Source organism: Eulemur rufifrons, chromosome 7 (genome assembly GCF_041146395.1).
Source record: "Eulemur rufifrons isolate Redbay chromosome 7, OSU_ERuf_1, whole genome shotgun sequence".
NCBI lineage: Eukaryota > Metazoa > Chordata > Mammalia > Primates > Lemuridae > Eulemur > Eulemur rufifrons.
Genome location: NC_090989.1, coordinates 119,676,743 through 119,703,500, shown reverse-complemented (window position 1 = coordinate 119,703,500; position 26,758 = coordinate 119,676,743). Strand labels below are relative to the sequence as shown.

At 34.9% G+C, this 26,758-nt stretch overlaps 1 protein-coding gene across 1 annotated transcript in view; it reads right to left on the bottom strand.

The window, feature by feature from the left end:
• The window catches only part of STAG1 (STAG1 cohesin complex component), a 346,671-nt gene that overhangs the window by 67,018 nt on the left and 252,895 nt on the right, over positions 1-26,758 (bottom strand). Inside the window, exons 15-20 of the mRNA XM_069473208.1 lie at positions 21,040-21,157; positions 13,811-13,914; positions 2,999-3,091; positions 2,810-2,899; positions 2,466-2,669; positions 675-745 (exon numbers count right to left, since the gene is read on the bottom strand). Coding sequence (XP_069329309.1) covers positions 675-745; positions 2,466-2,669; positions 2,810-2,899; positions 2,999-3,091; positions 13,811-13,914; positions 21,040-21,157 — 680 coding nt within the window. The remainder of the gene's footprint in view (positions 1-674; positions 746-2,465; positions 2,670-2,809; positions 2,900-2,998; positions 3,092-13,810; positions 13,915-21,039; positions 21,158-26,758) is intronic.

Below are 26,758 nucleotides of genomic sequence, written 5' to 3'. Positions count from 1 at the left end.
GTCTTGCTCTGTTGCTCAGGCTCGAGTGCAGTGGCATCATTATAGCTTACTGCAACCTCAAACTTCTAGGGTCAAGCCTCCTGAGCCTCCTGAATAGCAGGGACACTAAAGGTGTATACTACCAAGCCCGGCTAATTTTTCTATTTTTTGTAGAGACGCATCTTGCTAGGTTGCTCAGGCTGATCTCGAACTCCTGGCCTCAAGCGATCCTCCAGCCTCGGCCTCCAAAAATGCTGGGATTATAGGTGTGAGCAACCACCCTTGGTCCTAATTTGTTAAATAATACTAATTGACAAACTTTTATAGTATACATTCATTACATTGTGATAAATCTTCATTACACTAAATCTTATACCTTAAGCAATTAAATAAAAAATTTCATCTAGAGAAAATATGAATAAAGAAAATATATCATCTCAGTATTTCTCTAAAATTTCCCATTGTTATATGAATGTCAAACATTACAATCAGTCTGTGTATGTTGGCCAGTATATGCTATTCACTAAATCTACTTTATCTTCTTCTTTTGCTTTTCACAGGTACCATCATAGCACACTATGGCCTTGAACTACTGGGCTCAAGAGAGCCGCCTGTCTCAGTCTCCTCAGTAGCTGGAACTGTCAGTGGGCCACTGCACCTGGCTCACTACATCTACTTTAAATAAAATGACGTACTTGTGAAAAGAAGTTAACCGCTTTAATGTAGAAAGAACGTTGTAAATATCATCATCATCAGCTTCTTCTCCCTATAAATAAAAAAAATAAACATTATTTCATTACCACAACTTTATTCATGTCGAATTCACATTAGAATATTAATAATGCCTAAAGAAAAATTCTTTTTAATTATATAAATAGTATAAATGTACTATCGGTAAATAAAAATTAACAAAAATGAGAAAAACCAAAAACACCCATAATCCCAATACCAAGAGATAACCAATTTTTGCGTTTTAAATAATGTTGTGATAAATATGACTTTGTACACTTTTCTGATTAATACAACAGGATAAATTCCTTGAAATGAAAATTGCTGAAAGGTACATATATACTTGAAAGATTTTTAATAATTATTTCTAATATTTTGCTGATTGTCGATTACTTTTGTGGCCTGAAAATCACAATGAAAAAATCATAAATAATGGTTGAAAAAAACAAAAAGTTCCAACAGTAGTGAAAGGGTCTTTTAAAAATCAGTTACACAGATAAAAAAGAAAATTCCATCAGCCTAGCTGTCAGAGCACAGAGAACTGTGTGGGTTCCAGATTGCCTCATACAGATCAGAAAGAGAAGGCAAGAGGAAGAGATCATAGAAATAATTAGAAAAATTACCCATTGAAGATGCTTACTGCTATCTTGGGTACACCATTGGTGAACAGGCATCTCTTATAAGCACACTTAATTTGTATGTTCTATTCATCAGCACATCATAATAATTTAGTAATATTAAAATGAAAATTAGGTTGCAGGAATAGGGAATAATGAGTTAAGAAAAATCAGATCTTTTTTTTTTTTTTGAGACAGAGTCTCACTCTGTTGCCCGGGCTAGAGTGAGTGCCGTGGCGTCAGTCTAGCTCACAGCAACCTCAAACTCCTGGGCTTAAGCGATCCTACTGCCTCAGCCTCCTGAGTAGCTGGGACTACAGGCATGCGCCACCATGCCCGGCTAATTTTTTGTGTATATATATATATATATATATATATATTAGTTGTCCATATAATTTCTTTCTATTTTTAGTAGAGACGGGGTCTCACTCTTGTTCAGGCTGGTCTTGAACTCCTGACCTCGAGCGATCCGCCCGCCTCGGCCTCCCAGAGTGCTAGGATTACAGGCGTGAGCCACCGCGCCCGGCCGAAAAATCAGATCTTAAAATATTTTTCTTGGCCGGGTGCGGTGGCTCACACCTGCAATCCTAGCACTTGGGAGGCCAAGGCAGGTGTATTGTTTGAGTTCAGAAGTTCTAAGCCCAGCCTGAGCAAGAGCGAGACCCTGTCTCTACTAAAAAATAGAAAGAAATTATCTGGACAACTAAAAATATATAGAAAAAATTAGCCGGGTATGGCGGTGCATGCCTGTAGTCCCAGCTACTCGGGAGGCTGAGGCAGGAGGATCGCTTGAGCCCAGGAGTTTGAGGTTGCTGTGAGCTAGGCTGACGCCACGGCACTCTAGCCAGGGCAAAAGAGCGAGACTCTGTCTCCAAAAAAAAACAAAAAACATATATATATATGTATATTTTTCTTAAAAAATAAATCTAGCTTTTATGAAAAAACTTTAAAAATAAAGTATAATCAAAGTTGATTGTTATAGGAGGCACAATTGTAACAAGGCTGCTAAGTTTGGAAAGGGCTACAGAATTCTACTAGGTTTTATTTTAAAATGAAAATGATTTACACACTCAGCTATCTTGAATGATTATTAGTCAAAATTATTATTAGCCAAAAGTACACATTAACTTTAGAACAGACCTCTTGCAATAGGTCTTCCACAGAATGATTGAAACGATCTACAAACTCATCGATCAGCTGGCTTCGAGCTATGTCAACTCTGTTCTGGATGGTATACTCTTCACTGCATAAGATGCTATAGGTTTTACTGCAGGCTTCTAGAACATCTGATTCTACATGTTTCTCCACAACAAACTTAATCTGTTTTAATAAAGCATCCAGATGCTGAGGAGGAAAAAAAGAAAAACTGTAATATTTACATTAGTATCTGTAAAATAATAAGCCTATTATGAGTACATGAAAATAAAATAATCCAGTTAATAAAACTATTACAATAGCAGAACTTTAATTTCATAGTGTCTTACCTTTTCCATTCTACCTGTGCTGTAGATTTCTAAATCAAAATACTGTGGGATTTGTAGCAAGTTTGCTACCTTCTCTGCATCTGCAGAATACTAGAAGCAGCAGTAAAGAAAAAAGCATTAACAACTTTAACAGTACAGTGAATGCAAACTCAATGACATATTTTAACTAAACTGTAAATAAAACTATACCTTTGATAGTAACATAGGAAGTGTGATAATAAAATGCTCAGTCAATTTGTTTCTATCATCAATTTGAGTTTTCCTTTCTTTGGCAGTTAGCACCTAGAAATAAGTGAAAACAGGAAAAGAATAAGAGTGTCATGCTAATTTATAAATCTAAATGTAACATTAATAGAATGATGAAGCACTGGCAGATAACTGAGAATTTTAAGAAGAGCTTAAACTAATTACTGAAATAAATACATCCAGGCCTATGCAAATTATTATATAACATGCACTATTACTTTATCAAATAGATAAAGTTTAGGCAAATTACTACTTGTTTAGATTAAATAAAAACATAAACATTTGCATAAAACAATAATTACCATTATAAAAATATCGGGACCAATCACAAAATAATTTTTCTAGGGTGTAATCTCAATGTGGTAACAGTGATCTTTGCTATGTTCAACACACACATACTTTTAACCTATTTTTTATTTTTTTCACACACACTTTTTAAAGTAATGCTTTTTAGATACAATCAGAAGCTAATAAATTTTCCCTTATTTTAGAAGCATATACTAAAAATATCTCTAGATTGATTCTCTGTGTAACTAAGCTCATAAATCTGTTGAGGAGAAATGTATAGCCTATGTTCATGGAACAAATTTGAGGGATCATGCTTATCACTTTAGCCTGTATCCAAACTGTTAAACCATCGGTGGTTTCAAAATTAAAATAATAAAATGCAAGCCCAGTTTAAGATAATCATTTACCTTAAGTATTTTTTTTTTTTGAGACAGAGTCTCACTCTGTTGCCCAGGCTAGAGTGAGTGCCGTGGCGTCAGCCTAGCTCACAGCAACCTCAAACTCCTGAGCTCAAGCGATCCTCCTGTCTCAGCCTTCCGAGTAGCTGGGACTACAGGCATGCACCACCATGCCCGGCTAATTTTTTCTATATATATTTTTTAGCTGTCCATATAATTTCTTTCTATTTTTAGTAGAGATGGGGTCTCACTCTTGCTCAGGCTGGTCTCGAACTCCTGAGCTCAAACGATCCGCCCACCTCGGCCTCCCAGAGTGCTAGGATTATAGGCGTGAGCCACCGCGCTCGGCCTACCTTAAGTATTCTGCATTTTGTTATCATCTTGAAGGGATTTATCCTCATAATGCTGAATGGTTTTATACAACAGAAACATCGCCACTTTATAAATGTGAACTCCAATGTTTAAAAATACGTGCAAGAAATAGCGCCTCCTGATTATTGCTCAACCTTTTAAGTATATAAAAACTAAAATCCCTTCGGAATGATCTACCAACTATTGTGTTTAGTTCTGCATAAAGCAATTAAACGAACTACATAAAAAGTAGACTATATGTCTAGGAATGTATTCAGGATATTGAGAAGTCTTGAAATTCATCTGACAATGAAAGGTCTAAAGATACTGATTTTAGGGAAATAGCTATTTTTGATTAAATGATCATTTTGTCAGGCACTCCACATATATGAACTCATTTAGTCCTCACAATACGTGAGGGGATAGCAAAGAGTGGCATGGCACCTATGAAGGAGGAATTTGCCAATATCTAACAAAATTTTACACTTATTTTTCCCCTGACATAGAAATCCCACTTCTACAAATCTATCCAACCAACATACCTGGTACAAGGTTGGGAGAAATGACATATGCCTAAGATTATTCATTACACATTATTTCTAGCAGCAAAATACTAGCAACAATCTAAAAGACTATGAATAGGTGACTATCAGTAGTACATCCATCTAACGGATACGACATAGCCAGAAGAAAATGAAGATCTCCAAATAAAGATATGGAGTGATCTCCGGGATACACTGATGTAGAACAGAATATAAAGTACACTTCCACGTTTTGGACATGGTTTGTTTGGCCCCACCAAGTTTCATGTTGAAATCTGATTCTCAATGTTAGAGGTGGGGCCTGGTAGGAGGTGTTCGGGTCTTGGGGGTTGATCCTTCATAAATAGCTCGGTGCCATTCTTGTGGGAGTGAATGAGTTCTCACTCTTAGCTTCTGTGAGAACTAGCTGTTGAAAAGAGCCTGGCACCTTCTCCTCTCTCTTTTGCCCCTTCTCTTGCTATGTGATCTGCACACGCTAGCTCCCCTTGACCTTCTGCCATGAGTGGAAGCTTACTGAGGCCCTCATCAGAAACAGACGTTGGTGCCATGTTTTTGTATAGACTGTAGAACTGTGAGCTAAATAAACTTCTTTATAAATTACCCAGCCTCAGGTATTCTTTTATAGCAACACAAACAGGCTAATAAATATACTGTCTTTTGTAAAAGATTGGAGGGGGGCAGGTGGAAGGGCAACTACAAATACATAGATCTGTGTATGTCTTTACTTGTATTTGCAAAATCAAACACTGGAAGAATAAACCAGAAACAAATAAAAATGGTTATGGTAGGAATGAAGTATAGAGGGTCGTATATAAGTAAGATTTCTCTGAATTTACCTTTTTACATGGTTTTGACTTTTTTAACTATGTAAACGTTTTACCTACTTAAAAAACATTAAATGGAACCATGGCTCACCGGAGAAATGGCTGATTTCTGTGCTAGGGTAGTGTGGAATCCAGACTTCAAGATAACTCCCAATGATTCCTACTTCCTTGATATTCATGCCCTTGTAGAGTCTCTTTCAACAATGAATAAGGCTAACTTGTGCAACCAGAAGGATACTATGAAAATGATATTGTGTGATTTCTGAGGCTAGGTTATAAAAGACACCTTAGTATCTGGCTTACTCTCTCTTGGATCATTCACTTTTTGGGAGGTCAGCAGCCATGTCATGGGAACAATCAAAAAGTCCTATGGCTAGGTCAATGTGGTGAAGCTCTTAAGATCTCTTACCAACAAGTCAGCACTGACTTACCAGCCACATGAGTGAGCCATTGTGGAAGTGGATTCTGTACTTCCACTTAAGCCTTCAGATGCTAAAACCCTGGCTAACATCTTGACTATGCTAAGCCATTCACAAATTTCTGACCCACAGAAACTGTACGAGATAATGAAGGCTTATTGTTTTAAGCCTCTAAACTTTGGAGTAATTTGTTACACAGCAGCAGGTAACTAACCACTCAAGCACTAAAGGCAGAAAGTGAATCTGGGGTATCTTGATCTGACAGAAAGAAGAAAGTGCTCAATAAATAAGATATGTGAAAAGGACAAGAAACTAGTCTGAAGGGGCTATTATTAATCAAATTTTGGATAGTTTATTTTTTAAAGATTTTTATTATGAAAAATTTCAAAATCACTCAATTAGAACAATGTAGCCATTATCATTCTTGTTTCATCAATCGTCCTAAAGCTTTCTTTTTCTATAGCATTTTAAGGCAAATCCTTGTAAAGTTGGCCCTTGAACAACATAGGTTTGAACTGTGCAGGTCCACTTATACATAGATTTTTTTCCTCAATAAATGCATTGAAAAATTTGTTGGAGATTTGGGAAAATTTGAAAAAACTAACAGAAAAACTGCATAGCCTAGAAATAATGAAAGAATTAAAGAAACTTAGATATGTCATGAATGCACAAAATATATGCAGATTAACTAATCTATCTGATTTACTACCTTAAAATATATACAAATCTATTATAAAAAGTTAAAGTTTATTCAAAACTTATGTATACAGACTGCATGTACATGGTACCATTTGCAGTTGAGAGAAATGTGAAATAAACATAAAGATGCAGTATTAAATCATAGCTGCACAGAATACATACTGTACTACTGTAATAATTTCATAGTGACCTCTTGTTATTGCAGTGAGCTCAAATGTTGCAAGTATCTGCTTATAATGCCATGTGACACTAAGTGTCTCTACATGAGTGTTTGTTCTCTACAGTAAACTGAATATCACGGTAAAAAGTGATTTCTCATGGTTCTCATGTATTTTTCATCATGCTTAGCACAAGACCATAAACCTTGAATAACATCATGGGACCCATATGAAGTGCTACTAGCAATGTTGGAAGTGCTCCCAAGAAGCAAAGTTATGACATTACAAGAAAAAACTGAATTGTCTCATACATCTGCAGTCATGGATGCCTCCTATTTCAAGATACATGAATCCAGCATAAGGACCATTGTGGGGGAGAGGGGAGAAGGAAATTTGTGAAGCTGTCTCTGCAGCTATACCAGTGGGCACAAAAACTGCATTCTGCAAAATATCATTTTATCTTGTATTGAAAATGCAACTTTAATGTGGGTGCTGGATTGCTGTAAAAATGGCACACCTATAGATTCCAACATGATGCAAGAAAAGGTGAAGTCATTATTTGACAACTTAAAGCAAAAGGAGGGTAAAGGATCTAAACCTGGACAACTGAATGCCAGTAAAAGATGGCTTGATAATTTTAGACAGATATTTGGCTTAAAAAATGTCAAGATAACAAGAGAAGCAGCTTCTGCTGACCAAAAGGCAACAGACAACTCTCCCACATGTCATTAAGAAAATCATTTAGGAAAAAGGATATCTGTCTAAACAGGTTTTTAATGCAAGACAAAAGTACCCTATTCTGGAAAAAAAAAAATGTCACAAAGGACATTTATTAGTAAGGAAGAGAAGCAGTACCAGGATTTAAGGCAGGAAGGGACAGACTAACTCTATGGTTCTGTGCAAATGTTGGGTTTATGATCAGGACTCCCCTTATCTATAAAGCTGCTAATCCCTGAGCCTTGAAGGCAAAAGATAAACACCTGCTGCCAGTCTCCTGGTTGTATAACAGACAATGAAAACGCTTTTTCTGGATTGGTTCCACTGATGCTTTGTCCCAGAAGTCATTAAGTACCTTGCCAATAAGGGAGTGCCATCGAAAGTTCTTTTGATATTGGACAATGCCCCTGGCCACACAGAACCCCATGAGTTTTCAAAACCGAACATGAAGTAGTCTACTTACCCGTAAATACATCTCTAATTCAGCCTCTAGATTAGGGGGTCATAAGGACCTTTAAGGCTCATTACACATGGTGCTCCATGGAAATGACTGTCAATGCTAGGGAAGAGAACCCCAGTAGAGAGAACATCATGAATGTCTGGAAGAATTAGACCACTAAAGATGCCATTGTTGTAACAGAAAAAGCCACAAAACCTATCAAGCCCCAAACAAATTCCTGCTGGAGAAAACTACGTCCAGATGTTGTATATGACTTCCCTGGATTTATGACAGAGCCAATCAAGAAAATCATCAAAGAGATTGTAGATATAGTAAAAAGATGGAGGGGGGGCAGTGGAGGGTTTCAAGATGTGGATCTTGGAGAAATTAAAGAGCTAAAAGACATCACACCAGAGAAATTAATAGAAGGCAACTTGATGGAGGTGAGTGCTTACAAACCAGGGCCAGATAATGAGGAAGAAGACATGGAAGAAGCAATGCCAGAAAACAAACTGACATTAGACAATCTGGCAGAAGGTTCCAATTATTCAAGACCACTTTTGACTTCTTTTTTGACATAGACTCTTCTATGATATAGGCACTGAAATTAAAGCAAAGGTGGAAGAAGTATTGGTACCATATAGAAACATTTTTTTAGGAATGAAAAAGACAGAAATTATGATGTATTTCTGTAAAGTTACACAGTGTGCCTACCTCTCCTTCTTCCCCTTCTGTCTCCTTTAGCTCTTGTACCTCTGTCATCCCTGACACAGCAAGACTGATGGCTCCTCTTCCTCCTCCTCCTTAACATACTAAACATTGATATGATGAGGATGAAGACCTTTATGTTGATCTACTTCCACTTAATAAATAGTAAATATATTTTCTCTTCCCTTAACATTTTCTTTTCTCTAGCCTATTTTATCATAAGAATATGGTATATAATACATATACAAAATATGTGTTAATTGATTGTTTTTATTATCAGCTTTAAGGCTTCCTGTCAACAGTAGGCTATTAGTAGTTTAGTTTTGGGGGAGTCAGAAGTTATACAAGGATTTCTGACTGTACCGGGGATTGGCACTCCTAACCCCCTAACTCAAGGGTCAACTGTATATAATTTCACCCTTAAATATTTAAGTATATTCTCTAACAGATGAGGACTTAAAAGTAAAACTTACTGTCTTCAAGAAAATTAAACAATAATTTCTTATTATCATTTCCCATGCAGTCCACAGTTTTCTCAAAAATTGTGTTTTTAGTTTGTTCAAATAAGGATCTAAACAATTAAATTTGGTTAGTATGTCCTTTATGTTTCTTTAATCTCTAATAGTTATTCCTTTTCCACATTCTGAATTCGGCTCATTGAATCCCTGTAGTCTCATTTAACACATTCTTCTATCCTTTTGTTTTTTCAAAAACTGGTACAGTATGCTTTAACCAAAATGCTTGGGATCAGAAATGTTTTCAGAAATGTTTTGGATTTTGAAATTTTTTGGATTTAGAAACATTTGCATTATACTTATTGGTTGAACATCCCTAATCTGAAAATCTGAAATGCTCCAGGGAGTATCTCCTTTGAGTATCACCCTTCAGATTTTAGATTTTTGGATTAGAGAGGCTCAACCTGTAGTTAGCTCTAGAATCTATTACACTCAAATTCTTTTTTCCCTCAGTAATATCTCAAAGGTGGTAGTCTCACTTTCAATGGTGTTAAACCAGTAGGTTCAGGTAATGTAAGACCAATCTATCTATTGTGAAGTACTCCATCAACTTTTCATTGATGATTATTGTCTAGATTCATTATTTCACTGGGGCGACAAAACAGTAATATTTAAATTCTATCATTTCCTCTTCATTTATGATAAGTGATGAGTCTATTGAAAAACTTTGCCTCACCAACTATTTGGTTACCCTGAAATCTTTTTTTTCACCTAGTTTTCAGTGTGCAACCCTAAAATCTTAGTATCACTAATGAAGGAAAGCTGAACATATGTGCCTTTTTGATGTGATACAATATGAAGTACAAAAAATTACTTTTGCCAAAAATCTATAACCTGACCTGATCCAGCCTTTAGCATTAACTTTCAGGTCAAAGAAAATTCATGATGGAGAGAAACAAAAAGTGCCGTCAAGTAAAAATAAAAGAATCAGAAGAAAAAAAAATTTTTTTCTGTCTGGTTGAAATTGTCAACTCTGTTGAAGCATTTACGTCCCTTTCAAAGCTCTTGGTTCTTGTTTCACGTATTTTGGGGCTCTGATGTTAGGTGTGTGTACAAATATAATTGTTATATTTTCCCAATGTGTTGACTCTTTTATCTTTATAAAATGCCCCCCTTTGCTTTCTAGTAACATTACTTGCCTAATAACATAACTAGCCTATTCGTCTAATGTTAATAATCACTCCAGCTCTCTTATGGTTACTAATTGCATAGTATATTTTTACTTTTTTTTTTGAGACAAGGTTGCTCTGTTGCCCAGGCTGGTATGCAGTGGTATGGTAGTAGCTCACTGCAACCTCGAACCCTGGGCTCAAGTGATCCTTTTGCTTCAGGCTCCCAAGCAGCGGGCATTACAGGCATGTGCTACCATGCTCAGCTAGTTTTTAAATTTTTTGTAGAGATGGGCTCTTGCTGTGTTGCCCAGGCTGATCTCAAACTCTTGGCCTCCAGTGATCCTCTCACAGTGCTGGGATTATAGGGAAAAGCCACTGTGCCCGCCCCATCCTTTTACTTTCAACAAATATTTTTGTCTTTAAATCTAAAATTTGTCTTTTTGTAGACAGCATACAGTTGGACTTTGCTTTTTTTAAACTAATCTGACAGTCTCTATTTTATGATTAGGCTTTTTCTTATATTCATATTCAATATAATTTTTGATATGGTTGAGTTTATGTCAGCCATTTTGCTATAAGTTATTTTTATCTTTTTTTGTTCCTCTGTTCCTCCTCTACTTACTTTCTCTGGAGTTAAACATTTTTTCTTTAGTGTACTGTTATAATTATTCTTGATTTTTTTTTCCTTTTTAGGTACAAATGTTTGCTCTGAGGCTTAAAACATACATCTTTAACTTATAATTGACTTCAGGTTAATATTGAATAAATTACAATAAAATATTGCAATTTTGCATCAATACTGTTCTATATCTTTTTCTCTTTTGTGCTATTATTGTCACATGTATTACATCTATGCTTTAATCTCAATACTACAGTGTTACAGTTATTTAAATAATCTCATGTCCTTTTAAAAAAATTGAGAAGAAAAGGAAAAAAGCCCATATATATATACACACACAGTCTTTTATATCCACCCACATATTTAGCGTTTCTAGTACTCTTCCTTCCTTCCTGTGGATGAAAGTTACCATCTGGTAATATTCCTTATGGCTTGAAGGACTTTTACTATTTCTTATATGGCAGGTCTTCTAGCAACACATTTTCTCAATCTCTGTTTTTTATGTATCTGGTAATGGTTTTATTACACGTTCATTTTTGAAAGCTAATCTTATTGAATTTTAAATTCCTGGTTGACTTTCAGTGAATACCATCATTCCACTGTTCCTGATAAGAGGTCAACTGCTAATCCTATTGCTGTTACCCTCTATATGAGTTGGTTTTCTCTTGTTGCTTTCAAGACTTTTTGTCTTTGTCTTTCAACAGCATGACTATGCTATGTCTACGTGTGGATCTTTGGTGTTTATTCTACTTGGGTTTTGCTAAACTTGAATCTGTAAATTGCTTTCTCATCAAATTTGGGAAGTATCTGGTGATTATTTCTTCAAATATTTTTCCTGCCTTTTTCCCTTTCCTTTCTTTCTGGGCTTCCATTACATGTATCTTGATGCACTTGATGGTGTTCCACATTGCTGAGGCTCTGTTCATTTTTCTTCAATCTTTTTTCTTTTTCAGAATGAATAATTTCTATTAATCTTCATGTTCACTGTTTCTTTCTTCTGTCATCTCAAATTTGCTAATGAGCCCAGCTAGTGAATTTTAAATTTCTACACTGTACTTTTCAAGTCCAGAATTTCCATTTGTTTTGCATTATTAAGATTCTCTACTTATTTTCATATTTTCTTGTAATTCTATGAACATGTTTATAAAAAGGCCTCTGAAGTCTTTGCCTGCTAAGTTTAATAACTGGGCCTACTGAGAACCATTTCTATTGTTTGCTTTTTTCCCTGAGTATGGTCACATTTTATTGTTTTTTTGCATGACTATAATTTTTCTTGAAAAGGAGACATTTTTGGATAATATAATTATGGATTTTTAATTCATTTTTGTAAGTTTAATTTTTTTAAGGGAAATTTTAACTCAGACTACGTAATCTATTTCCCCACTATGTGTGGTTTCTGCTATCTCTGCTCAGAATTTTTACCTTACTTTTTTTTTGTTTGTTTGTTTGTTTGTTTTTTTTTGTTGAGACAGAGTCTCACTTTGTTGCCCAGGCTAGGGTGAGTGCCGTGGCGTCAGCTTAGCTCACAGCAACCTCAGACTCCTCGGCTTAAGCGATCCTACTGCCTCAGCCTCCCTAGTAGCTGGGACTACAGGCACGCGCCACTATGCCCGGCTAATTTTTTCTATATAGATTTTTAGTTGTTCATATAATGTCTTTCTATTTTTAGTAGAGACGGGGTCTCGCTCTTGCTCAGACTGGTCTTGAACTCCTGACCTCGAGCGATCCACCCGCCTCGGCCTCCCAGAGTGCTAGGATTACAGGCGTGAGCCACCGCGCCCGGCCTATCCTTACTTTTGTTTTTCAGTCTGTCTTCATAGGAGTCCCTAATATATTTGAACAGATTGGTAGGTTAGACAATGATCTGAGCAGAGGCTGCACTCAAATACCACAAATCAATAAGGCTTCTCCCCTCTGAGGAATGATCTGTTGTTCGTTATAGAGTATATTCGAAATTCACCTAGTTCTTGTATTTGGCTTGACTTTTACTTTCCATTGGGTTCTCTAAGGTTTCCCAGTCAGCCAGGGATGTATGGAGAGCTTATCTAATCCATTTACGGCTTTCTCATTTTCAGGGTTTTTCAGTTAAATTTTTGACTGGTCCACCACTCTTACCACAACCTTAGATTATCAAAACTGTGGGTTTCCCTGTTTGTTTCTACCAAGTTTGTCACTTCTAGTTAACAAAGCTGTGGGCTTTTACCACTTGTTCATATTGAATCCATTCTCTCTGACAGCAAAGCTGCTGGTTTTTGGAGCCAGTGTCACTCTGGTTACAAACTACAGACCTCACCAACCAAGCTTGTGTATGCCGTAAGCCCAGGGAAGAAGGTCACAGAATCCTGCTGCTTTCATCTGAAGCTATATCTGTTTTCCAGGAAAGAATACTTCTCAATTTGTTTTTTATCTCTGGTGAATTTCCAGAGCACTGATGTGGATGTTTTTAACAATATTTTCCAGATTTAAACTTGTTTTATTGCAGAAAGGATTTGCCTAACTCTTCATACCAACAGAGCCAGTAGTCTCTCCATCTGTAATTACTGCAACTCATTCTTTAATACAAATAATATCTATATTATTAGTCCCATATTACAGATAAGGAAACTATGGAATACAAAAAAAATCCATTTATGTAAAGATTATATAGCTGCTAAATAGAAGAGCTTGCAAACTAGGCAGTTTGCCTCTCAAATCTTCATGCACTTTTAATAGATATGAGTTTAAAAATTCTTAAAATACTATGTAAGTACTATCATAGAAGTAGTACAGGTACTGTGGGAACATGAAGAAAAGAATCTATTTCTGGAACCTGAGTCGATAGGATGTAAAGATGAAGTACCATAATATACATCATCTATAAAAACACCATGCTTTTAGGGATACAAATACCTGTAAAATTTCCAAATATTAAAGACAGTTAATTACATTAAAAGTCTTTTTGTATATTTCTCACTAATGTAACTTACTCTCTTGCCGGTACCCCTTCCCACTGGAGGGTGTGCCTCAGCAGCTTGACGAATCGTACAAACCATTAGCTCTATAAGAGCACTCTCTTGACGGTCAGACATTGCTAAGGTGAAAGAAAATACATGAGGATGAGTAGACAGTTTTACAATAACCATGGACTAAAAATAAGCATATTATAAAAAATGCAAACATATTCTATTACTGATTAAAGACTAAAGTTAAACTTTGTACTTTGTTGTTTACCCTTTTCCTTTTTTTTTTTTTTAAAGAAGTAATATGTACTCATCATAAGTCAAACAGGAAAGAGGAATATAAAGTAAAGAAAAAGAGGATAAACTCTGGTCTCTTCTAATGCCATCCTTCTGAGTTATGCAATGCTAAATTTTAGTGTATTTCCTACACCATTTCAAAGATCATGTAATAGGGTTTTTCTTTTTTAATAAAAACCAAGCCATATATTAATATATATAATTTATAATAGATTTTTAATATCTTTCAAGTAAATATATATACATATGAATAACTATCTTAAATAAGAAATGTTAAGTAATTTATATACCAAATTTAGTCAGTCTTCTCCTACTTATGGTCATTCAAACTATTTCCAGATTTTTGACACCGTGAACAATGCTATAAATAAACATCATTAATACATACATGCATATTATGTAACTGATACATTTGTATCTGCAGAGTAAATTCCCAAGAGAGAAAATAATGGGCCAAAGGGCAAAATCTTGATACTGACAAATCATAAGACTATATAATGCAATTTATACCCTTAACTGTGATAAGAATGTTTGAGTCCTCTCATCTCTGCCAGCACTAGATATTATAACTCCCTTTAATTTTTTCCAGTCCATGGTTGAAAAATGGTATTTCATTGTAATTTTGCTCCTTCCTATCTACCAATTAGTGGAATGGCACACATTTTCTTTTTTTCTAAGATTTTTCTATGGTTATTCTTTACCCATTTTTCTATTGTTATTCAGCTTTCTAGTCTATGAGAACTCTTGTATGTTAGGGGTAGTATCCCTTTGTCTTCTGAATGATGCAAGTATTTTCTCTCAATTTGTCATTTGTTGTCAGACTCTTTGTAGTGTCTTAAATTGTTAATTTTTTACAAAGTCATGTCTGTCTCCTTTTGTTTTATGCCTTCTGGGTTTCTTGTATTTCCTTAAAAGATCTCTCTGTCCTGGAGATTACAAAAATATATTCTTCTTCATTTTCTTCTAATTTCTTTCACTGTCTCTCTTGCTCTCTTGTGCTCTTGCTTGTTCTTTTGCTCTTCCCTTCCTTTTGCTTTTTTTGTCTCTCTCACTTTTATATGTTTAACCTGTTTGGCATTTATCTCTGCTCATAGTAGATGAGACTGTTTTAATTCCACCAGTCAGTCAGTTATGCCTCCACCAATGTCAAACCGTATTTCCTTGTTGAATTTAAGCGTCCCTTTAAAAACATTTTCTAGGCTCTCATACATACATAGATCTATTTCTGGATTATTTATTTAGTTTCACTAATTTCTTTGTTTATTTTTACGACAATGCCTGTTTTGTTATAGATTTATAATGTAATTTGTTTTAAAATAATTTAATATATAATTTAATTCAACTAATATGAATATTTAAACAAGTTTCCCTTATTTAGTCCTTTTTCTAAAATTTTTTATAATTTCTATAATGCTAACAGCAAATAATTTATTGAACATTCTCTATGTATAAGGCACTATTATAAGTAGTTTATGTATAATAACTTGTTTTATCCAAAAAACAATTCCAAGAGACTGGAACTAATATCCTTACTTTACAGATGGGGAAAGTGAGCTACAGAAGTATTCACCTAGTAGTAGTGCCAATATATGAACCCAGGTAATCTGACTCCAGAGTCAGTACTCTAAAGCACTATGCTACACTGCCCTTTTAATATAAGCTTAAAAATCTATATAAACTTTAAAATCACTTTGCCAGTTTATGTTCCAACCCACCTCCCAGAACTCTCTCAAATCTACTGGAATTATGACTGGTATTGTAAGAAAATTATACATTACTTTGGGAAGAATTGACATTTTTACAATCTTTTCAGCTAGGAAGAGAACATTGCTCTTTACTTTTAAGATCTTGTTTTAGGTCATTTAACAAAACATTATGATTTTGTTCTGTACTTTCCTGTTGAATTCATTCCTTTGTATTTTTAAACAGAGTTTGAGGATACTTTCAATAGTTTAGTTCTATCTTCCTCACTCCCTCCATATACTTATTTATGTTGAAGACTGGTAGATGTAGGGATTAAAGAGATAGAACTAGCAATAAATTAAAAGAAAAATATAGTTAATCTATGAAAGTATAAAAGTTTACACTGATTATTTTAGAATTTTAAAATAAATTGAGGAAAAAGCAATGAAAAGGCAAACAAAAACATAATGACATCTTATCCTTTATTCTTTACTAAAATTATCCTTAAGGAATATGTATGTGCATCTTAATTCAATCATTTTTAACATTTTAATTGTCTTAGAAAACAACACATAAACTTTAGATTGTCTCAGAAAAAAATACATGAAAACACTTTAACTTTTCTATCTATATCCTTATGATCCAAATGCCTAGTAACACGAAAAATATATTCTAAGTGGAAGCAAAACAAACCAAAAAAAAAAAAATACAACAAAGTTTTCCATTCAATAACAAATAAATTTCTACTTTTATGATTCTAGAAATTCATATTTTCTCCCATTTGGCTGGCTGTAAAGGAACCACAAGATTGTCCATAACTAAATGCATTTTCTTTCATTTAGGAAGAAAATCTAGTCCCACAGAAAGTGAGGAGAGAGAGAACATTTAAGAAAAGAAACAGGAGTTCTTTAAATCTGTTCTGGTTCTGGGGTCAGTCCTATTCTAGACTCATGCCTAAAAGCCAAGAAAAAAAAAAAAAAAAAAACATTTTTCTGGATTCACAAGAGATCATGAAGAAAAAGAATAGAAACATTCTCCTAGTACATAGTAAAATCTACAGCAGTGCTGAAGTATAACCCAAGTATACACAGTGTCCAATTCCATCAATTTTGTTAATTTATCATTTGAAACCATCAATTTAGAAACTTGCCTTGAATGGGAAGATAAGGTAAACCCAAAAGCAGTTGAAACTTAACTGAAATTCCTTTTGGGATATGACAGCAAAACCACATAATAAAATTTAAAGCAAAGCAAGCCTTAAGCCACAGACGAGAACCAAATAGCCACACTGACTGAAACAAACGCATAGCTGTCACAGCATGAATTATCAGATAAGTACACAATTTTCTAACTCTTGGGAACCCACCTTGCACATCACCTTCATTTCCTCACTACTGATTTTATTCTTATCACCTTGAACTATGGTTTCTCTCTTTTACTATCACTGAAAATAAATGGTTTAAAGTCACCAATGACCTAAATCAGCACAAAATCTTTGCATAGTCCTTCTCCTCTGCTATATATGAGATTATTAGCCGTAACTCTCTTGAACATCCTCTTTACCAGGCTTGTAAAGGGTATAATTATCTGATTTTTTTTTTTTTAATAGCTAGCTTGGACACTCTCTTTTGTTCTTTGTGCTTTTTTCCCCAATCCACAATCTTTAACTCAGCCATGGGCTCTTTCTCGCCTTATAAGCAATCTTCCTCTTTTATGTTTTTACTGTCATTTCTCATAGAGACCACTGCAACACTTATATACCTGGTCTTCTGTCTATTCCAAATCGTATTTATAAAAGGCATTCTTTTTCAAATATGCCTTGGATCACATTACTTCCCTATTTAAAATCTTCAATGGCACCCCATTACACTTAGAATGAACTAAAGAAATTCACTTACAAACTAAAATGTTTTTATCAACTGATCTCTATCTCATCTTGTACCACTGGCTCACTCTGCTCTAGCTATTAAAACTCCTAGAACATTACATCATTCAAGCTTCAGATACTGTGTAACTGTTATTTCCTCTACCCAGGTAGCACTTTTATGACACTTCCCACGTCTAGTATCCTTTAGCTGCTTGGATCACAGATGGCCTCCTCAGTACGGTCTTATACATCAAGATTCAACCTAAAGATAGATCCTTCATTACTATCTATCAACAACACTAACTCGTGGAATTATTTTGGCTATTTAATTGATTTTGGTCTGTATTCCCAAGAATGTAAGCTCCATATAGGCTGTGAGCTGACCTTTAATTTAAATATTGTACCCAAAACCACTTACCATAATATTTGTTTCATATAAAGTAGTTAATATTTTAAAAATTATAAATGAGTCAATGATTCCTGCTTTGAAAAATCCCATTTTTACATTTATTTCACCCATCAACTGTATCACAGAATGTTAGTACTAGAAATGACCAAGGATGATGATCTAGTCAAAGGTTCTCATTTCATAGTCGAAGAAGCTGAGACTCAGAAGTCAAATAATTTGGTTATAGTCTACTTGCTACTTGGTGGTAGAGCTGTTAACAAGAACCCTGACCCTAATATTATACTAAAAACATATCCAGCAATTTGATTTTACTGTAGAATAAATACATACACAAAACAGCCCTGTGAAAACACTGCAAGACAGACTTAAGGCTACTGTGCTTTAAACAGATGTTGGTAGTCTTTCACAACGTGTCTGGCTTTCCCAAATTTTAGTTCTACATCTCTAACTGCTAACTAGACTTTTCTCCACTGGAATTCTATCACACTCTACCTATCTAAAAAATAACTGAATTTTTAATTAGTCTTAAAATATAAGTTACTGGTAGCATTTTATTAGCCTAAAATACAGCAAAATACTAGCATAGAAAATTAATTTGGATGTCATTCCATGCCAGAGTTTAAATGAGGCAAAGCATGTAGATAAATGCATGAAAAAGTTTAGATACAATTCTGCAAATGTTATTTCTAATTTCTCAGGCCGTGCCCTACCCAGATTCAATCATGGTTAACTAAAACTGTGATTCACTTTAAAAAATGTTCCCATCTTATAAGTCACTTTTCTAGCTAAAACCAGACAAACCAAACCCTAGCCAAACCAAACCAACCTCTTGACTAGAAGTCAAAGAAACCCAATGTCAAGTGAATTTAAACCATAATGAAATACCTAAGAGTATATAGTTATTTTAACAAGATAAATCCATCTAAAACAACTTGATGACAGAAAGAGTTAGTAATTATTGTTTATTGACTTACACATCTTATTTACATGAGAGTAAAAAGTTAACAATACCAAAGCATATCATCTTGGCTCTTCTTTTCTTAATTTATATTCTCTGCCTCCCTTCTCCTTAGAAATAATCTTATAGAGCATGAGGTGACATACAGAAAAATGGCTTGGAATCAGAAATGAGAAGCTCTAATCTACTCTGGTAATTTGTTAATTTTATGGCAATGAGTAAGGTAAGGAAAATGGATGAATACTATCTTGGGACCCTTTACTCAAGTGTTGATTAGGCAGCAGTATGATTAGAAGAGGAATTGATTTTATCAGGGAAAATATTAAGATTAGTTAGAAATAGAATGTATAAAGTCAATAAACTTAGTAGGAACATGTAAAGTAAAATAGAAGAAAATGCAGAATGTGATCACAAAAGTGAAGGGAACCCAAAATATAGTTAAGGTAGAGCCAAATACAGTATAATAAACTCCACCTTGAAAGAAGGTCTAGGAAAAGTTTGAGAAAGACTTGTATTACAGATAAATAACGATGCAAATATTTTGAGTTAAGGCATTTTGAGCCAGTTTACAGGAGTGTATCTAGGTATAATGTATACCTGTTGTTTCTCTCATCGAATTTTGTCAAAGTCAAAATAAATATTAATAGTATCAATTAGCATCACTACTTGGAAAGAACAGTGGGTGATGCTCACTCTCCTGGTGACCTGTTTGAGGAGTGAATTGAGAGGATGCCTTTCTTACAATATTCCAAAAGGTTGAATGAACCACACAAGAGGGAAGAGGAACCAGTAGTACACTATCCACACAAGAGAGTACAGGCAAACAGTAGTACACTATCTTATTTATTTTTCACAACAACTATATAAGGTATACAAAGAAAATAATCTGTGTTATAGATAAAAGGAAACTAAGGATCAGAAAATTTGAAGACATAAGTTACAAGGGACAGAGTTAAAAATCTGAATCTGTATTTCTTTTGATTCTGAAGTCCACATTCAATCTATTATGAGTCTCAATTACATCAAGGTATCACCCGCCTTCTAGTATTACTGTATGGATTAAATGAATTAGAAGTTCTTTAAAGCACTATTGTGGGCCAGCTTGAAAACCTAGACATATACAGGAAAAAGAATTTCTAATTCTAAGGAGCTAATATTCCCATAAACTTTTAGAATACAACTTCTTAAGTTTACACATCCATTTTGCTATGCATGCTATTATGTAACCTGCAAAAAAATGCATATTTCAGAAATTATATGGCTGTTATTTCCCCCTGTTTCTTAGATAGGTAAATGTCCCTATTTCTGACCTTCTGATTTTAATTTTAAAGAAAATATTACTAAAGAGTGGAAGGCTGTGGTCTAATTAAATCATCCTGTGTCACAGGTTTTTCCAAGTTCACATATAAATACAGTAAAAACATTCTGGATGCATTTTGTTCCCTTAAGTATATCAGTATTTTGTATCTCAAAACAAGCATCATGAACACTTTTTTGGACTATTCCATTACACTTACAGGGATTTTTAAAAATTTGTGTGGCATGGTAGCAATGTTAATATGGAAAGATGTTGTAAACTGTTGAGATATCCTTACTTGTTATAGGAAACATTGTTCTCTTGGCAAAAAGTCACACAGCATGCTTGCATATTTGTTTTTAAGAAGTGATCTAGGTCAGGGATGGTGGCTCACACATGCAATCCTAGTACTCTGGGAGGCTGAGGTGAGAGGATCACTTGAGGTCAGGCATTTGAGATCAGCCTGAACAAGAGCAAGACCCTGTCTCTACACAAACCAGAAAAAATTAGCTGGGCATAGTGGCGTTTGCCTATAGTCCCAACTACTTGGGAGGCTGAGGCAGTAGGATTGCCTGAGCCTAGGAGTTTGAGGTTGCGGTGAGCTGTGATAATGCCACTGCACACTACCCAGGGCGACACAGTGAGACTCTGTCTCCAAAAAAAAAAAAAAAGTTACCTATAATGGATGAAATGATAATCAATGGAAACACAACAATATGGGAATCAACTTATCAGAATACTATACCTTCCTCTCCTTGAACAGGTTCTTCTAACAGCAACTCTGTCATACATTCCCAATCTTTCAATAGTTCTTGAGAGCTCTCCCACAAACTGTCCACCAAGTAGGCTGCATGTTCATGTAACTAAAAATAACAAAGCAAGTGTGACTAAAGGACATTTAATACAGAAACTAATAATAATATTTTGAGATAAACCACCATTTTCTTCATAATTAAACATAATTAAAATGGCTTGGTCTCTAGGATTCTAAGAACCACTTAGAGAACAATATTCATATTCCACTGTCAATAATGTGGACACAGAATGTAGAATCATTAATTTTTTAAACATCTGCAGTAGCAAGATTATGGATCTCTCAGCCCAATAGAGTATAGGTAGTTAGCAATTAGCTAGAGTGTAGCTAGTTAGCAGAATTCTTGAAATTATGAACTGGATTTAGGTCATTTTTCATTAATCCTGGTTGTCTCTTTTTAAATATACTTTTTAAAGGAGATTAATCACTTTCTCCCAGAATTCCATTTGAAACTTTGGTACCAAAGCCTTACTTGCTTCACATCTGTTACCTTGGTTAAGGTGAAAAATGTAAGTTACTCCATATCTCTCCTCTAGTCTACTCTCATTTCCATTTGACTCAATGCACTCCTCCTCCCACCCCCATTTTCTGTTGGTCATTACTCTCTTGACAATTTTCTTTGGAACCCATGTTTCCACAGTAAACAAACATACTCAAGTTCCTCATCGAATACTTCACACTAAACTCTCTGCCACTTGCCAGTCATTAAACCTTGAAGAATATCATCTCAGTAAAACTCTTCAGGGAAGGTAAGTAGAGAAGGTGTTGGCATTGTTCCAGTTTCTGCTACTGACAATTAACTTCTCCACCCTTGCATAAAGATCTTCCACCTTTGAGTCTCATTACATCCTGCTAAAGCTGCAGTCCCCAACCCCTGGTCCTCGGCTGCAGAGCTCCACTGCCCTGCCTCCCCAACCTCCACCCATGGAAAAATTGTCTTCCATGAAACTTAGGAAGGGGGGTGCGCAGCAGGAGGTAAGCGAGAAGCTTCATCTGTATTTATAGCTGCTCCCCATTGCTTGCATCACTGCCTGAGCTCTGCTCTCCCCAGCGCCTTCCAAGACGCCCGCTCTCCCCTCCCCACCCCCAGTGATGGAAAAATTGTCTTCCATGAAACAAGTCCCTGGTGCCAAAACGGTTGGAGATCGCTGTAAAGAATCCTTGAGAAAGTGTTTTTGAAACTACAGATTGCAACCCATTCTTGGGTTGTTAAACTAATTCATTGCATTGAAACCAAAGCTTCAAAAATGAAGCAGAGCAGAAAAGAGTGGAGAGCATATAGAAAGAGTAAATACCCTTTCATATAACTGTTATTTGTCAGATGAACTTGTACTTGTTGCAAGAGAAATGTTTTTCTCATCATTTAGTGACCCAAAATGTATGAAAGTCATCTTTCTAGAGCTATTGGTTATATAGTGTTATCCTGGCCCATTTGTCACTTGAGTTGGTTTTTCCTCCCACATTCCTAACTCTATCATTATTATTAAATTCAATGTGAATTTTAATGACCTATTTAATGCTCTGCTTCTTTTGACCTTAATTCTGTACTTCATTTCTACTGCATTTCAAATCTCACACCCTAGCTCCAGCAACGCCTCAGGGAAACCACACATACCACAAAGTCTCCCAATGAATTCTGTGAAAGCCAGAGTAAATAATACTGATTAGCATCTTTGCTTTAAAATAACATGGGCAGTAACCAAAATGTTTGTATCCCCATAATATCCTGAATTAAAAAAAAAAAAAAAAAACTAAGGAGGGGGGAGAACATGGGAAAATGTTTGCTGCAAGTTATCTTCAAACTTTCTGAATTCATATATTCTAAGAAATTATTCTTAGACTATCCATAACATTATTCCAACAGTGACAGGTACAAATAGTGCACAAGTTGGTGTCACAAATGAAAAATGGCAGAAAAAAAATTGTTTCCAAACGGCTGCTATTAAAACCTATGCTGAATTGAAGAGTTATTATCTAATGGATATAGTTTCAGTTTGGGAAGATTTGAAAAAGTTTTGAAGATGGATGGCAGCAATGATTGCACAGCAACATGAATTTACTTAATGCCACTGAAATATATACTTAACAAGATAAATTTTGTTTGGTGTATTTTACCACAATAAAAAAATAACCTGCTGAATCAATAAGCTTTTATGCTTAACTATGTATATACATGTATTTCTGTACTCTCTCTCTCTCTATATAAATATATATAAAATGATTCACAGTTATGATATGTATTTGGTGGATTAAGTCCTTCAATTAATTAAAAATACTCCCTTTCTGGCCCTCTTAATATTTCTGGTCCTCAATTCTGGTTTATTTTTTATGATACTGTTCCCCCTGCTATCTTTTTATAAGCATTTGTTAGTTATATCCAGCCTTTATCCAGAACTTATTTGTAAACTTCCTCTTATTTTGATGAAAATGTGTTTATAAACAGCATATAGTTATTTTTCATTTCATTATTTCAATCTCAAATGACAATCTACCTTTTAATAAAGCATGTTCATCTGTTTGTATTTATTGGTATTACGGATGCTAGAAATATTCCTGGCATTTTATTTTCTGTGCTCTACTTATAATATTTTCTTGATTATTCTGTCTGTCTTTCCTTACTGTCCATAGTTTTATTATCCAAGTTATATTTTTTCATTACCAAGATCCTTAGCACATTTATTTATTTCTTTTCCTCTAATTTGAACATTATACTCCTACATTTTAAGAATAATTAGGTATTTGCCTTAAACTTCAAAGTCCTATTTTTTAGGCTTAGCTGTAAATTTTTTTTGGATTTATTTGCTCACCATTGTTTCTCATAGTCCTTGTTTTCCTTTTATTGTATCCATTTTTCATTGTGCTAGAAAACATCCTAAAGTAATACTCGACATATAGAATTCATGGGTAGTTATCTTTCCAACTACATGTCCTTTGATAGTTCCTCCTCTTTACTCTTTCTGTTTTCTTTACAGACCTCTTGTTAGATAATACAATAAAATTTCTTAATCTGTACTCCCCGTCTCTCAATTTCTCTCTCAGTTTTCATTTCTTTCTTCTCTTGCACTGTTTTCTGGAAAAATCCTTTGGTTCAGTCTATAGCTAATCCTTGGTTGTGTCTATTCAGGCCATTTATTGATTTTCCCTAATTAAATTTTAGAAATCAAGTTTTTAACTTCTAAGGACTCTCTTCCTCTTTCATAAAAGTCTCCTCTTCTATTTGAGGGTATAAATTAAAAGTTTTAGTGATTCTTGGTTGCCAGTTCATATATGAGCCTTGACACAAGAATACTATTAGCCAGAATCCCTTCCTTGAATCTGGTTGCAAGGTCCTGGCTCCCTTGGTTGTATGGGAAAGTGGAAACGGGGCCTCTATAATCAGGCAGGCTTTCTCTCTATTGTATAGGATACAATTTGCCTTTTGAATGAAAAATTTCCTGTCCCTCCTGGTGGTCATAAATTATCTGGGGCAATCACTACTTTGCTTCTTAGACCCATTGTCCACATCCCAAATGCCTGGACCAGCAGTTCTAAAGTGATGAATAGGCTTAACTAAAGGACAACCACTTAATTACTACTTATAGGTTATTCCTTCACCAGCCTCTATTGCCCGGATCTTAGGCGTATTTAAGAGCTCTAAAAGAAAATCTCAGTTAAAAAAAAAAAAAGATTTTGTATTTTTGCCTCATGTGACTATGGGTTACTTCGAGCAAATGGAATTCGTAGTCAGTCTTTTCCCAATTACTTTACAGCTTCCACAAATCCCTCATTGTTTATGTGAACTTGTAATATCTCCTCCATCTTCACTAATTTAGCCTGAGGTTTTCAGTAGAGGAGTTGACAGTGTAATTCGAGAATTTAAAGCAGTTTAATTCCATTAGCATCAGCATTCTTAAGGTTGACTTTTCTACATAAACCAAAGCATATTAAAATGTTGCTCTGGCATGTTGTCACTGTTCCTATCAGACAGTTTAGCAGAAATTTGTTTGTGGTAGCAAATATTCTTAATGCAGATGCTAACCTTTGACAATTTACTCATCTTTCTGACTGTAAGGTGGTGGCACAGTGGAATGTATTCTGTTAACACCAATAACCAGTTGTTTCAAACTCAAAGCGTAAATCAGAGGGCAAGACAATGCATTGCCCCATTTTCTGATAAAAGTTTTAAATTCACCATTATTAAGAGTCTCATGCTCTACCGACTGATCTAGCCAGGCGCCTTAAATTCACCATTATTAACAACAATAATCAGAATAACATGGTCAGTCAGGAACTGGCTTTACATAATATTTATGATAGTCCTTCTGTATTAGGGTATTTGTGATAGGCCTAGAACTTGCTGGTCTCAAATTTTTACATAAATTCCAGGTAAATCCATGTTTTAAGAAAAAAGAAAAAAATTTTAACATAGTAGGGGTAAAAGGTCACAATCATCTTTCAGACACTTTATACCAAGGAACTTCTGTTAGTAGTGAAAGGTGAAACTATGAAGGAAGGCCTTGATTAATGGGTACAAATATAGAAGTTGATAGAAGAAATAAGACCTAGTGTTTGACATACTGGTAGGGTGTCAGTAGCTTACAATAATCTATTACATATTTCAAAAGAGCTAGAAGAGAATATTTCCAGCATAAAGAAAAGATAAATATTTAAGATGATGAATAATCTCAATTAAACTGATTTGATCTTCACAAATTATATGAATGTATTAAATTACCACATACACCCCCAAAATATGTACATCTATTACATATCAACAAAAAGGTAACTGAGAAAAAAAAATCCCCCAAATTAAAAAGAAACCAGAACCCTAAAAATGAAAGAAAACGGTATTTTCTAAAAATAGTTTTTGGTGTCATAATTTCATAAAAACAGTGTGAGGCCAGGCACAGTGGCTCATGTCTGTAATCCCAACACTTTGGGAGGCTGAGGTGGGAGGATCATGTGAGGCTAGGAGTTCAAGAATAGCCTGAGCAACATGGTGAGATCTCGACTCTACAAAAAATTAAAAAAAAAAAGAATCAGCCAGGCATGGTGGCATGCACCTGTAATCCCAGCTACTTGGGAGACTGAGGCAGAAGGATTGCTTGAGCCCAGGGGTTTGAGGTTACAGTGAGCTGTGATGACACCACTGCACTCTAGCCTGGGCAACAGAACAAGACCTTGTCTCAAAAAATATAAAATAACAACAAAAAACAGTTTGAAAATGAGGTACATGTAAGCATTCATCTTCAGAAATTAGATGAACAAAAAGGGTAACTTTTTAATGGATAAAGAGTCACTATGGAAAAATGGATTTAAAATTTATCTGTAAGTTATATATAAATTAAAACTATATATAATATTACATCTACATGGATTTTACCCTGCTAGATCTAAGTTTAATTTATCTTATAGGCTTTCCTCTAAGTTTATATATGAAGACAACAAACTAATTTTCCTGGTGACTTTAAATACAATTTTCTAGGTATATTCTGATTCATCTTTAACTGGCTTCAAGTTTACTCCTAACATTTTATCTCAAGTTTTCTCTGCCTGCTAACCTCTCTATCAGATACATAAATACACTAAAGGGGTTCCCTCATTCCATTGATTCAGTTCTTCTCCAATTTTAATTTTCACATAGATGGTCCTATTTGCATCTCTCTTCCTT